The 15105-nt window shown below is 52.3% G+C and overlaps 1 protein-coding gene across 1 annotated transcript; it reads right to left on the reverse strand.

The window, feature by feature from the left end:
- Window positions 1-1462: 1462 nt before the first annotated feature.
- LOC130114792 (protein TsetseEP-like) lies at window positions 1463-4625 on the reverse strand. Its single transcript, XM_056282704.1, has 2 exons — window positions 4479-4625; window positions 1463-3639 (listed from the first exon to the last, which is right to left on the reverse strand). The coding sequence occupies exon 2, from the start codon at window positions 3629-3631 to the stop codon at window positions 2669-2671; it is 963 nt and encodes a 320-aa protein (XP_056138679.1). The 5' UTR covers window positions 3632-3639; window positions 4479-4625; the 3' UTR covers window positions 1463-2668.
- Window positions 4626-15105: the final 10480 nt, after the last annotated feature.

A 15105-nucleotide genomic window follows, 5' to 3' on the forward strand; every position in this document is an offset into this window, starting at 1 on the left:
TTGTGCGTGCACGCCCAACTCGCGTAGCACTCCTTCTCTTTAATAGCATTTATTGGTAGCATCAGCAAAACGGATGTGTTCTTTTGTTTTTGTCCATTTTAAGATGGGCTGAACTCTGTCCCGACTCCCACTAATCCGCTGCGGTGGGTAGAGGAGCCGGGGGAATGTGGTGGGAGAGGTATGCAAAGAGTAGATTTCACAGGCGCTGGACACTTTTGACCCAGGCTCCCCGAAAACCCTCTTCCTTTGGAAAGAATGTTACCCCCCCCCTCCTCCTCCCCTTCACTCCCCTCCTCCCTTCCTCTGGACTCAAATTCATCTGCCATGTCTCGGAGAGAAGGCACCGTGTCTCTTTACAGGCGCTTTCCAGAAGAAGAAAAAGGAGGTTTGTCAGCGTGTGCACATGGTGTGTCTGTCTTCTTTGCCGAGGGCTGGGACGAGACGCAAAGGGTGGCGTAAGAATGGAAGCTGCCTTTGCAGATGAGGACTAGCGGGTCCGTATGCCGATGTGCTCTGTGCTTCCAGTTCACAGTTGGGCCGAGGAGACACTGTCCACGATCTCTGGACCCCCTTTTAGGTCTAACGGCAAAAGTGTCTCTTTCCACCAATCGGTTTCTTTGCCATGTCAAAGTCAAGTCCATCCATCTATTGTCCAAGCCACTTCTCCCCATCAGGGTGGCGGGGATGCTGGAGCCTGTCTCAGCAGCCATTGGGCGGCAGGCGGGGAGACACCCTGGACAGGCCTCCAGTCCATCACAGGGCCCACACACACATTCACATGTAGGGACACTTAAGTACGGCTGATTCACCTGACCTACATGTCTTTGGACTGTGGGGGGAAACCGGACCCAGACAGCGTCCGGATGTGGGCCACTTCAGGCAGTGATGCGGCACTGATGGTCTTCTTCTGGCCCTGACAAAATGGATGTGAGCCTGAAGTGGCCCGTGTGGTAAATGGTGAATATGGCCCAAATATCACAAAACTAATATGGGCCACCTTTGGGAAATATGTGGCACATGCAGCATTGCTATGGCTTGGTTCTGGCAAACGGGAGCGGACCGCCCAAGTGCCACCATTCCACGCGGTGTGTGGGCCGGATGAAGGGATGGGTGTGGGACGGGTCTGGGCCACAGCAGTTTCGCTAAAACCCATGCAGACACTGGAGAACATGCAAACTCCACACAGGACGACCCGGGACCACCCCCCCCCCCCAAGGTTGGACTACCCCGGGGCTCGAACCCAGCACCTTGTTGCTGTGAGGTGACCGCGCTGACCACTGCGGCCCCCTGACGTCAAGTCCTGAGCTGCTAAATTAAAGGTCAACAATGTGACAACATACAACCTTTCCCCCAGTTTACAAACATAAGGATGCGTAATACGTTTGGATGGAATATTTTATTTTGAAAAAGAAAAGAGACAACTTAGTGTTGCAGAAACTCCCCCCCACACCCCCACCCCACCCCACCACAAAGACAAACCGTTTTGCAGAGTTAAAAAGACCGATATTAAAAGTGAATCACAGCATACTGAACAAGTTAAACACCGCCGCGTGTCATGATGTGAGCTCCGTGGAGAGCGTCTGGTCTAAACCCGCTCCACCAGACCCCCGAGCCGGGCTCCTCTCAGGGAGGCGCTGGGGTCGTGTCGACCTTCGCGCCTCTACCATCACCAAGCATCCCTGTGGTCACAGAAGGCATTCAGTTAATTCATCACCCCCCCTCCTCCCCCTCCCCCCCAACACCTTAATCACCTCCTCCTCCTCCTCGTTTAGCATCTAGCTGTACAAGACAAACACGAGTCGTTCTGCACCTTTTCTTCCTCCGTTTTACAGCGAACCCCTCGCTCCCTTTATCCTGGAGAACGTTTGAAGCATTTCCTGTTGACTTGTGAAGGCCAAGGCCTCAGCTGGCCAATGGGCTAGTTATGTCACGTGACGGCAGCGCATCCGCCATGTTGGAGGACAGCGGCTCTGTACTTCCGTCGTCGTTCTTGTGAACGCAGCTCGACCACGAGCCCTTCCGCGTGAGCCGGGGTCGCTCGCGTCGAGTTGTCCTCCAACATGGCGGAGCCGCGGTGTCAATGGAAACGTCACGTGATTGAGAGTAACCCATACGTTTTCTCTGCAGTCTCGGGGACTGCCCCCTAGCGGCTGCAAACTGCTCCTACAAGTCTCGTTATGAAATACGGATATTGCTGCTACAGTTTTCCAAAGAAACCAAATGTTCCAGAATATTCTAAATTGTTGCCAAATCATTTTTAAAGTCTCTTCCGTGTCGTTCAATTTTTTGGTTTTTCTGTCGTTGCATCATCTGAATGTTAAGAGCCGCCTGTCACGCCTGTAGCGGGCCTCGGTCAAGCTGCAGTGTAATTTCCCAAACTTTTGCACAATTCCGCAGCGACGTTCAATTCAAATCCCGTGGGAAAATTGGTTTGTTGGAATAGAAAAACAAAGGGAAAATTCAATTTTACAGCATACTCGAGTGTTGCTGTGTATATAAATATTTTTTTTAATACTTTCAAAACAATTAAATATCCCTTTATTAGGCCACATCAGATGACAAATACATTTTGTCCATGGTTGTTTAGCAATTTAGGTCATTGGTTAAGAGGGTTTTCCACACTCATCCACCGTCGTGCATCCAACTCCCGTGGTTTATCACATTCCCTTCACATCGCCTCGGCTGAAGCGTTCATTTCTGCTGAAGGGATCTCCTCACAGGTCTTGACCTCGCCGGGACTGAGGTCATTAACAAGATCACTTCCTGTCTGCGCCAACTTCTTTACAAGTCCACTGACCTCGTCGCTGACGTCACACACAAGCTGCGTCACGTCCCCTGGACCATCACACTCGGGCTTCACAGGCTCCACTAACTTGCTTGGGTCGGCAGCCTCAATGCCGTCCTGGTCTTGCCCGTCCCCAAGGGCTTCTCTGGACTCATCTGGAGTGGCCGAGTGAGTAACGCTGCCCTCTGAGGACCTGGTGTCGATAGACTGCAAGGAGAGGTCAGGGACACCCAGGTCCGCCAAAGGGGCTGAGGAAATGACTGGTTCAAGGACAGATGCCTGGGTCAGCTGATCTGCTTCAGGTTTCAGAGCCTCAACTGGGGATGGTTCCGGTTCCGGGACTGCCACGGGCTCTGGATCTGGGATAAGGTTTGGAGTTGGTTCCGGTTCTGCACCAACCTCAGGTTCAGAAGCAGATGCCGATTCCACGACAGGCTCGGGTTCCGGTATGGGTTTGGGCTCGACGACAGGTTCTGGAGCGGAGATGGGCTGCGGTTCTGGAGGATCACAGACTGAGACCAGGGGCTCCGGTTCAGGCTCAGGTTGGGCTGGTGCAGGTTCTTCTAGTGCTACAGTCTCTGGTTCCGCGGCCGGTGGGGCCAAGACAACAGGGGCCTCTGGTTCAGGCTCCGCAGATTCTTCGACCGGTTCCGATGCCGCCGCCGCCGGCTCCTGGGCTGCAGCAGCGGGTGGCGCTGCCTCGTCATCAGCCTCCCGGTTCTGTGGTACAACCAGGGCCTCCGCCTGCTGGTCGGCTGCAGGCTCCTCCGCCACCCTCTGTTCTGTGGCAACAGCGTCAGAGCTGTTGGCTGAGGTCTCCCGCCTCCTGCTGAACCGGTTTCCCATTGCAGAGCCTGCGAGGAGAGAATTAGAGGATCAACATCCGAACGTCTGCACACAAAAACAAAAACAGGAGGGGGGAGGGAGGGGGAGGACTCGGCAGATCCACAGCGGGGGGAGGGGAGGGGGGGGGGTCGGGATCGAGACGTTCCTCTGCATGGTTTTCCAAGAGGTAGCCAAACGTATGAGAGCGTTGCACACCCCTTCTACCCGGCCCAGCATAGGCGTGGAACATTCCACAAGTTGCAGTCCCGAATCCCGCACCCCTAAAAGCCCGGGTCGTCATGTCGGCTCGACAAGCGGAGGCTGCAGCGACAGTAAATACACACGAACGGTTCCTGCCATCCACCCAGCACGCACGCGACTTCCCCAACTCCGTGGCACCGTCATGTCCACACACACACACACACACATATACATATATATGTATATAAGAAGATGGCTTCAGGTCGCCTCCCCTGACTAAACGGTGATGGACTCCTGGAAATCAGAGCAAGGTGGAGGTTTTCTCCCTCCCCCCTCTCCCCCTCCCCTTCACTCTCACGGCTAATTGAGTAGTGGGGGAAACACACCACACCTTCTCCCAGCTGCGGTCTGCCGAGGCGCAGCACACCCCGAACCCCCTCCGGCACCCCGAAACTCGGCCTCCACCCGCGGGACTCGGCCGTTTGGGCCAGCAGATTTGGGAGTTAAAAAAGTTAAAAGGAGCAAAAGGAGCCGCGGCGGACGACCCCTCCTCCCCCTCCCTCCCGCACCAAACAAGCTGCACATAATTAGCAAAACCATGTGAAATGAAACACACAACACCACCACCAACGCGAGGCGGAGGAGGTGAGCGTGGAGCGGCACCTACCTGACGAGCTTTCAGCGCAACGTCCCGAAGAAAGCAAACACAAAACAACACAAAACCGACGACCGGGTCCAGACGCGCCTCTGCCGAGCTGCGGGACACACTCACGGCTCGCCCAATTTGAGCCGGCGGCGCGCGGGCGGGTCACGTGAGCGGTGACGCGCCCACAGTAACGCGCTTCATTAACTCACCGAGTCAGCTCAGCTGTTACCTGCCCGCGCGCACCAGCTAGTTAAAGAACTTGGTTAACAAGGTAGCGCCTGTCTGCCTGCCTGCCTGTCTGTGTGCCTGCCCGTCTGTCTGTCTGTCTGTCTGTCTGTGTGCCTGCCTGTCTGTCTGCTTGCCCGTCTGTCTGTCTGTCTGCCTGTCTGTCTGTCTGTCTGTCTGTCTGTCTGTCTGCCTGTGTGCCTGCCTGTCTGTCTGTCTGCTTGCCCGTCTGTCTGTCTGTCTGCCTGCCTGCCTGCCTGTCTGTCTGTCTGTCTTTCTGCCTGTGTCTGCCTGTGTCTGTCTGTCTGCTTGCCCGTCTGCCTGCCTGTCTGTCTGTCTGTCTGCCTGTCTGTCTGTCTGTCTGTCTGCCTGTCTGTCTGCCTGCCTGTCTGTCTGTCTGTCTGTCTGCCTGTCTGTCTGTCTGTCTGTCTGCCTGTCTGTCTGCTTGCCCGTCTGCCTGTCTGTCTGTCTGTCTGCCTGTCTGTCTGTCTGTCTGTCTGTCTGTCTGCCTGTCTGCCTGCCTGCCTGTCTGTCTGCCTGTCTCTGTTTGTGTGCGTGTGTGTGTGTGTGTGTGTGTGTTGATGGGGGCGAGCCGGAGAAGCCCCGTCGTCCTTAACGTCGTAAAGCGCATCCGTTTCGTAATTGAACCCCAAAAGTGAGGGGGGTCCGGGCAGCGTAGCGGTCCCTTCCGTTTGCCTACCGACACGGGGGTCGGCGGTTCGAATCCCCGCGTCACCCCCGGTTTGTCGGGCGTCCCCCCACAGACGCAGTAGGCCGTGTCTGCGGGTGGGAAACCGGATGTGACGAGTATGATAATTGGGGAGAATAAAGATCGGCAAAGTGAAGGTCCCTTCACGAGGCCGTCGTACGAGCACGCGAGCAAAGTTCACGTCTCGAGACTCCACGCAGGCGTGCAGCCATTAATCAGCTGACTCGCGTGCACGGGGAGCAGCAGTGAAAGTGAAAGACGCTGCAAGCTGCCGAGGCGCCTGTCGTCGTTTCTCTGCGGCAGATCAACCACCAGATCAGATCAGGTATTTACTTAAAACTGTCAAGCGATCAATCAATCAATCAGGTTGCTCTTTTAATTAACACACGCGCCTTACAAAAAGTCACTTATTCAAGTGTGCTGTTAGTATGCTTACTTCAAACTAAACCTCGGTCAATGTACTTTCAGTTCACCGTCTAAGTACTTATCAGCGATATACTAAGCACAAGTATACTTAAGTATACTACGAGTACACATGCTTGAACTTTACTTACGTTTACTTGATAAAATAAACTTCAAGTACTCTATTTTCTTGTAAGGGTTCTGAGTCTGTACCCGGCTGATTGCCAGTGTTGGCAAGTTGAAAAGTGTAAACCAAACCACCGGTTCTTAGCTCGGTGCTGCTCGGTTCTTAGCTCGGTGCTGCTCGGTACTTGGTTTAAATAATGTCTTCGGTTCTTAGCTCGGTGCTGCTCGGTACTTGGTTTGTCTTCGGTTCTTGGCTCGGTGCTGCTCGGTACTTGGTTTGTCTTCGGTTCTTGGCTCGGTGCTGCTCGGTACTTGGTTTGTCTTCGGTTCTTAGCTCGGTGCTACTCGGTACTTGGTTTAAATATCAGTTCTTAGCTCGGTGCTACCCGGTACTTGGTTTAAATAATGTCTTCGGTTCGTAGCTCGGTGCTGCTCGGTACTTGGTTTAAATAATGTCTTCAGTTCTTAGCTCGGTGCTACTCGGTACTTAAATAATGTCTTCAGTTCTTAGCTCGGTGCTACTCGGTACTTAAATAATGTTTTCGGTTCTTAGCTCAGTGCTACTCGGTACTTGGTTTAAATAATGTCCTCGGTTCTTAGCCGGTGCTACTCGGTACTTGGTTTAAATAATGTCTTCGGTTCTTAGCTCGGTGGTCCCGGTGCAGGAGCCCACACGGGAGAGCGGAATGGGTTCATCCGGACAGTTTAGTGGGAGAAACGATTCCTTGCTCATCTGAGTGGCTTCAGTTCTCAGCTAACCGGAAGCCTGCAGTCAGCTGACTGACCAGGTCACTCGGACGAGTCAGAGTCATCTGGACAAACAATGGAGTCCAGAACGAGCCAAACACTCCCACATAGCAGACACATTTGGGTCTAATCTGGGGCTCTCTTGGTACTTACGGTTCAGTCACGGCACTGGCAACTGTTGTGTGGGCCAGACTTGGCCCAAATGTAATGAACCGGGCCTGACTTGGGTTACGGCACATACTACATGCGCCAGATGTGGCCCAAGCGTGACTGAGTTGAGGCAGCCGCACTCACCCTGGGTCAACGCCGTCATTCAAGGCCAGGTGTGGGCCATGTTTGGGCCAAAGAGTCTTTGGTGTTGGGGCGGGGAGGGATGCTGGACTGTTTGGTGTTGGGGCGGGGAGGGATGCTGGACTGTTTGGTGTTGGGGCGGGGAGGGATGCTGGACTGTTTGCTGTCCCAGCGGGGAGGGATGCTGGACTGTTTGCTGTCCCGGCGGGGAGGGATGCTGGACTGTTTGGTGTTGGGGCGGGGAGGGATGCTGGACTGTTTGGTGTTGGGGCGGGGAGGGATGCTGGACTGTTTGGTGTTGGGGCGGGGAGGGATGCTGGACTGTTCGCTGTCCCGGCGGGGAGGGATGCTGGACTGTTCGCTGTCCCGGCGGGGAGGGATGCTGGACTGTTTGCTGTCCCGGCGGGGAGGGATGCTGGACTGTTTGCTGTCCCGGCGGGGAGGGATGCTGGACTGTTTGCTGTCCCGGTGAGGAGGGATGCTGGACTGTTTGGTGTTGGGGTGGGGAGGGATGCTGGACTGTTTGCTGTCCCGGCGGGGAGGGATGCTGGACTGTTCGCTGTCCCAGCGGGGAAGGATGCTGGACTGTTTGCTGTCCCGGCGGGGAGGGATGCTGGACTGTTCGCTGTCTCGGCGGGGAGGGATGCTGGACTGTTTGCTGTCCCGGCGGAGAGGGATGCTGGACTGTTTGCTGTCCCGGCGGGGAGGGATGCTGGACTGTTTGCTGTCCCGGCGGGGAGGGATGCTGGACTGTTTGCTGTCCCAGCGGGGAGGGATGCTGGACTGTTTGCTGTCCCGGCGGGGAGGGATGCTGGACTGTTTGCTGTCCCGGTGAGGAGGGATGCTGGACTGTTTGCTGTCCCGGCGGGGAGGGATGCTGGACTGTTTGCTGTCCCGGTGAGGAGGGATGCTGGACTGTTTGGTGTTGGGGTGGGGAGGGATGCTGGACTGTTCGCTGTCCCGGCGGGGAGGGATGCTGGACTGTTTGCTGTCCCGGCAGGGAGGGATGCTGGACTGTTTGGTGTTGGGGCGGGGAGGGATGCTGGACTGTTCGCTGTCCCGGCGGGGAGGGATGCTGGACTGTTTGCTGTCCCGGCGGGGAGGGATGCTGGACTGTTCGCTGTCCCAGCGGGGAGGGATGCTGGACTGTTCGCTGTCCCAGCGGGGAGGGATGCTGGACTGTTCGCTGTCCCGGCGGGGAGGGATGCTGGACTGTTTGCTGTCCCGGCGGGGAGGGATGCTGGACTGTTTGCTGTCCCGGCGGGGAGGGATGCTGGACTGTTTGCTGTCCCGGCGGGGAGGGATGCTGGACTGTTTGCTGTCCCGGCGGGGAGGGATGCTGGACTGTTTGCTGTCCCGGTGAGGAGGGATGCTGGACTGTTTGGTGTTGGGGTGGGGAGGGATGCTGGACTGTTCGCTGTCCCGGCGGGGAGGGATGCTGGACTGTTTGCTGTCCCGGCGGGGAGGGATGCTGGACTGTTTGGTGTTGGGGCGGGGAGGGATGCTGGACTGTTCGCTGTCCCGGCGGGGAGGGATGCTGGACTGTTCGCTGTCCCGGCGGGGAGGGATGCTGGACTGTTCGCTGTCCCGGCGGGGAGGGATGCTGGACTGTTTGCTGTCCCGGCGGGGAGGGATGCTTGACTGTTTGCTGTCCCGGCGGGGAGGGATGCTGGACTGTTGCTGTCCCGGCGGGGAGGGATGCTGGACTGTTTGCTGTCCCGGCGGGGAGGGATGCTGGACTGTTTGGTGTTGGGGCGGGGAGGGATGCTGGACTGTTTGGTGTTGGGGCGGGGAGGGATGCTGGACTGTTTGGTGTTGGGGCGGGGAGGGATGCTGGACTGTTCGCTGTCCCGGCGGGGAGGGATGCTGGACTGTTTGCTGTCCCGGCGGGGAGGGATGCTGGACTGTTTGCTGTCCCGGCGGGGAGGGATGCTGGACTGTTTGCTGTCCCGGCGGGGAGGGATGCTGGACTGTTCGCTGTCCCAGCGGGGAAGGATGCTGGACTGTTTGCTGTCCCGGCGGGGAGGGATGCTGGACTGTTTGCTGTCCCGGCGGGGAGGGATGCTGGACTGTTTGCTGTCCCGGCGGGGAGGGATGCTGGACTGTTTGGTGTTGGGGCGGGGAGGGATGCTGGACTGTTCGCTGTCCCGGTGAGGAGGGATGCTGGACTGTTTGGTGTCCCAGCGGGGAGGGATGCTGGACTGTTTGCTGTCCCGGCAGGGAGGGATGCTGGACTGTTAGGGATGCTTGTGTTTGTCTCTGATGCAGATCTGAGCAGTTCAGACCACAGTCTGGTCTAACTCGTCCCATGTTAAAGGCAGGACGTGTCCTCTCCAAAGCCTGTTTTCACCACCTTGAAGAAGTGAACCATTGGAGCCAAAGAGGAGGTAAACGGCTGTTTCTCCCCCCTGAACGCTGTGATGAGACGGCCTAGAGGAGGAACTGCATGGAGGAAGCGTGGTTAGTTTGTTTAGGGAGGGATTTGTCTATGAAATCAAGTTTGAGAATGTCGCTATTTGTCTCTCATTTTTCAGAGAGACATGCTTAGTAGCCTGTTGCGCTGTGATGGCCTGGCGGCCTGTCCAGGGTGTCTCCCCGCCCCCCGCCCAGGGGCTGCTGGGATAGGCGCCAGCACCCCCGTGACCCTGAGAGCAGGATAAGCGGGTCGGATAACGGATGGAAATATACAAAACAAGATAGGGAACAAACGTCTAAAAAGAGAGATAAAGTTCAGACAGTGGTGGAATGGTGGTAGTAAAGAAGCCATTAGGTAAAGGGCTGCAGAGCACAGTGGAGCAGGTTAAGAGAAATTAAAAAAGCAAGGACCGAGATGCAGAAGCACCTTCTTTTTTTTCTATTTGTTTTTTCCAAATATTTCAGTGACTCGAAGTCATTTACAAATGTATATAAAAACAGGGTAAAAGAGGGAGGGGCTGCCTTTCCACTTACAAGTATGCAAATGATATTTAGCCCAAAGAATGACAAGATAGTTAATGGAGAGATGTCCTGTGCAGGGACGCCACCGAGCCATTGGTTCGGATGTGTGGACGACGCCTGGATTAAAATGACGGCTCAGGATGCAGCGCGTTTCACCCACCACATGAACTCTGTGGACACCACGTGAAGTTCACCAGGGAGGACGTGAGAAATGACGGGCTAGCCTTCTTACGCTGGGAAACCGTTGCCGTTTACCGTAAACCAACACATACTGGTCAGTGCTTAAGGTTTGACTCTCGTCACCCACTGGAGCACAAACTAGGAGTCATCAGGACGCTGAGCCAGCGACCCAGACAGCATCCGGATATGGGCCACCTCAGGCAGTGATGCTGCACTGGTGGTCTTCTTCTGGCCCTGACAAAATGGGTGTGAGCCTGAAGTGGACCACATGTATAACAGCAAATATGGCCCAAATATACCAAATCACATGTGGGCCTTTTGTGGTAAAGACGCGGTGCTCTGGGCAACATGTGGTCTGGATGTGACCCTGAAGTGGCCCGTGTGGTAAATGGTGAATATGGCCCAAATATCACAAAACACATATGGCCCACCTTTGGCAAATATGTGGCACATGCAGCATTGCTATGGCTTGGTTCTGGCCCAGATCTGGCAAACAGGAGCGGACCGCCCAAGTGCCATCATTCCACGTGGTATGTGGGCCGGATGAAGTGTCGGGTGTGGGACGGGTCCGGGACGCAGCAGTTTTGCTATCTGGGGAGCTGAAAACTACCCCGCCAACACGGCGGCCGGGAAGGGGAGAAATCCCACATTGGGACCAGAATCAGAACACTTTATTCATCCCCGAGGGGAAATTGGGTCTATTACAGACACTCACGCTCTAGTAAGAAAAAAACTAACAAGAAATTAGAAATAAATAGAAATAGTAAACAGTAAAACAGTGAACAAATAGAAATAGTATAGTACACATGGCCATCGTAACTCTAGATGACGGTCACAACCATATTTGCATATGAAACTGGTCGTTGGTTTGGGTCGTTACGCCACTGTGTTGTTTATGAGGGGGGGGACACCTGCAGCCAGGTGAGACAGAAGAGGACACTTAGATGATGATGAAACCTTTCTCTCAATAAACGCTGAGTCCAGATGAACTGACTCAACTTGTGTGGGATGTTTTTAAATAGCGGCACAGTGATTGGCACGGTCGCCTCACAGCAAGAAGGTTGTGGGTTCGAGCCCCGGGGTAGTCCAACCTAGGGGGTCGTCCCGGGTCGTCCTCTGTGTGGAGTTTGCATGTTCTCCCCGTGTCTGCGTGGGTTTCCTCCGGGGGCTCCGGTTTCCTCCCACAGTCCAAACACATGTAGGTCAGGTGGATCGGCCGTACTAAATTGTCCCTAGGTAGGTGTGTGTGTGTGTGTGTGTGTGTGTGTGTGTGGGGGGGGGGGCTCTGTGTGATGGTCTGGCGGCCTGTCCAGGGTGTCTCCCCGCCTGCCGCCCAGTGACTGCTGGGATAGGCTCCAGCATCCCTGCCACCCTGAGAGCAGGATAAGCGGTTTGGATGATGGATGGATGGATGGATGTTTTGAAATAATCTCTTAATCTGTGTTGCGTCTTTTAGGTCTGTGGACCGAGGACCCACCAGCACCCATGGCTGGTTTCTTTGCATTAAGACTGAAAGCAGGGCTCTCTTGGGTCCTTGCGATTGCACTCATGTTCATCCTTACCCAGATGGTCACCTCCCTCGTCGCTTTCGCTGGTGTGTTCGTCAACTCGGATCAAGCCGTCATCAGTGCTTTCGGCTTTTGCCTGAAGGGGAGTGATAGCGGCCTCTCTTCCAGCGTTGAACACAACCACTGCAACGGCAGTGCCGGTGGACTTGCAGCAGAGGACGACATGGATATCTTCTTGGCAGCCATCATCCTGTGTCTGTATACGCCGCTGGTGCTTGTGGCCTTTGCCCTGCTGGCGGTGCTGTTCGCAGTCTACGGTAAGGACAGAGGGATGCTGTACTTCAGTGTGGTTTCTCAGGCGACGGCCAGCATCCTCATCCTTATCGGCCTCACTCTGTTTGTGGTAGTCTACTGGTCCTACGTGGTCCCGGCCTTCATGACCGTGTGGTATTACACCTGTGTGGCCGTGCATGCTGAGCTGGCCGTCACAGCCCTGCTAACCGGCGTGTCAGCGAGGCGGCAAGCGGCTGACTGGAAGTAGACCGCCGAAGACGGCCGAAGCCCCGATTCCCCGTTCCGCCAGGGCGCCCGGCTCGCTCTCCTCTTCCACATCTCAACAGGAGCTGGGCACTTGAATGTGAAAACCAATAAGCTGTCTTAAGAACCTGTTTGTTTTTAGAGTTAGTAGTTGTGATTTTAAAGTGGGTCCCGTCAGGGTAAATTTCAGGTCAAATGAAACTGCTGCTTAATCCGTCCTGCGGAACTCGTTGAGATTGTTTTCTTCATTGTGTTTGTCCACATGTTGAGCTCGGCGCTGCTCCCGCTGGCGTAAAACCCTGCAATAGAACCTTTATTTCCTTCTGATGTTTGTCTTTACTCTGATATGTCCATGTCCATGTTTGTCTTTACTCTGATGTGTCCATGATGTTTGTCTTTACTCTGATGGGTCCATGTTTGTCTTTACTCTGATATGTCCATGTTTGTCTTTACTCTGATATGTCCATGTCCATGTTTGTCTTTACTCTGATGTGTCCATGATGTTTGTCTTTACTCTGATGTGTCCATGTTTGTCTTTACTCTGATATGTCCATGTTTGTCTTTACTCTGATATGTCCATGTTTGTCTTTACTCTGATATGTCCATGTTTGTCTTTACTCTGATATGTCCATGTTTGCCTTTACTCTGATGTGTCCATGATGTTTGTCTTTACTCTGATGTGTCCATGATGTTTGTCTTTACTCTGATGTGTCCATGTCCATGTTTGTCTTTACTCTGATATGTCCATGTTTGTCTTTACTCTGATGTGTCCATGTTTGTCTTTACTCTGATATGTCCATGTTTGTCTTTACTCTGATATGTCCATGTTTGTCTTTACTCTGATATGTCCATGTTTGTCTTTACTCTGATGTGTCCATGTCCATGTTTGTCTTTACTCTGATATGTCCATGTTTGTCTTTACTCTATGTCCATGTTTGTCTTTACTCTGATATGTCCATGTCTGTCTTTACTCTGATATGTCCATGTTTGCCTTTACTCTGATATGTCCATGTTTGCCTTTACTCTGATATGTCCATGTTTGTCTTTACTCTGTGTCCATGATGTTTGTCTTTACTCTGATGTGTCCATGATGTTTGTCTTTACTCTGATATGTCCATGTTTGTCTTTACTCTGATATGTCCATGTTTGTCTTTACTCTGATATGTCCATGTTTGCCTTTACTCTGATGTGTCCATGATGTTTGTCTTTACTCTGATGTGTCCATGATGTTTGTCTTTACTCTGATGTGTCCATGATGTTTGTCTTTACTCTGAAATGTCCATGTTTGTCTTTACTCTGATATGTCCATGTTTGTCTTTACTCTGTGTCCATGTCCATGTTTGTCTTTACTCTGATGTGTCCATGTTTGTCTTTACTCTGATGTGTCCATGATGTTTGTCTTTACTCTGATGTGTCCATGTTTGTCTTTACTCTGATGTGTCCATGTCCAAGTTTGTCTTTACTCTGATGTGTCCATGTTTGTCTTTACTCTGATGTGTCCACGATGTTTGTCTTTACTCTGATGTGTCCATGATGTTTGTCTTTACTCTGTGTCGATGTTTGTCTTTACTCTGATGTGTCCATGATGTTTGTCTTTACTCTGATGTGTCCATGATGTTTGTCTTTACTCTGATGTGTCCATGATGTTTGTCTTTACTCTGTGTCGATGTTTGTCTTTACTCTGTGTCCATGATGTTTGTCTTTACTCTGATGTGTCCATGATGTTTGTCTTTACTCTGATGTGTCCACTATGACTGTGTTGAATAAAAACCGTGCAATAGTGAGCTGCGTTGTGTTGTGTTAAAGTGAAAGTTTAGTTAGCTTATGGCTAGCCCTTCCTTAAATAACAAGTGATGGTAATAAAGCCTGACTCACATGACCGTTAGCCTGATTGACTGGTTTAGTCTCGTGCGGGCTTGTGGGTAATGTTTTTAAGTGACTTGTCAGGTCCACTGGTACGTTGTTCTAGTCAAATCGCTGAATAGTCCGGATGTAAACGTCGTCAACACGCCTCCACCCCAAAATAAAAACAGAACAGGGAAAGAATTTTCAGGTACAAGTACACAACATAAAACATTAGCGTGTGAAATAATGAACTTTATCATTTCAGTTGGCAAAGTTCATGTTCATAAAGCACACCGTCCAGGAACCTTCCTTTCTTTGTGCTGCGCTGCTCTTGGCTGAATTTAACCGTTTTTTTCCCCCTCCAAATATCACACCAACGTTCAAATAGTAAACCCTTATTTCTAATTCTCAAAGGAAAATAAACAATATACAATCAATCAATCAATCAAACCTTACTTTATTCAGACACATTGGTTCATATTGAAAAGAAAAATACAACACATGACAACACAAAAATATAGCTAACAGCAGAAACCATTGTATATATATATATATATATATACACACAGAAACCATTAAAGTACAGTAAGTACTGCTAAATATCAAAACTGTACGTCCTTAAATGTTTGAACATTTTTGCACACACAAACACACACACACATCTAAAAAATATAGCCCCTGTATTTTGTTTATTATTACATCTGATTTCCTTTTTTAGACCGCTTGACTCGTGACTTTATTGCTATCGTGTATTTATCTTTGTGTATTTGCGGCACATTCATTGAACAATGCTTGCAGTACATGATATAAAGTACTGTTGCACATGTTCCAGTACATACAGGTGGATCTGTAGAACCTAATACAGGATGTGCAGGACCTTCTCTTATGAAGAAGAACTGGTATCGTCACTGGATCATCTGGCAGTTTACACAGTTTACCAACAACGCCATGTCATGTCACGTCACGTCATGTCATGTCATGTCATGTCATGTCATGTCATGTGTTGAAAGAAATGCAAGTTAGGAATGTGAATTATGTGATATGTTCAGATTCAAGTTCGGCACTGGAATACTAGCCACATTAATCGTCAAAAAGACACGCATGTTAGGGTTAACACTCCTGCCTGTGCCCCTGAGCAAGG

The sequence above is a fragment of the Lampris incognitus genome, chromosome 6 (genome assembly GCF_029633865.1).
Source record: "Lampris incognitus isolate fLamInc1 chromosome 6, fLamInc1.hap2, whole genome shotgun sequence".
NCBI classification, from domain to species: domain Eukaryota; kingdom Metazoa; phylum Chordata; class Actinopteri; order Lampriformes; family Lampridae; genus Lampris; species Lampris incognitus.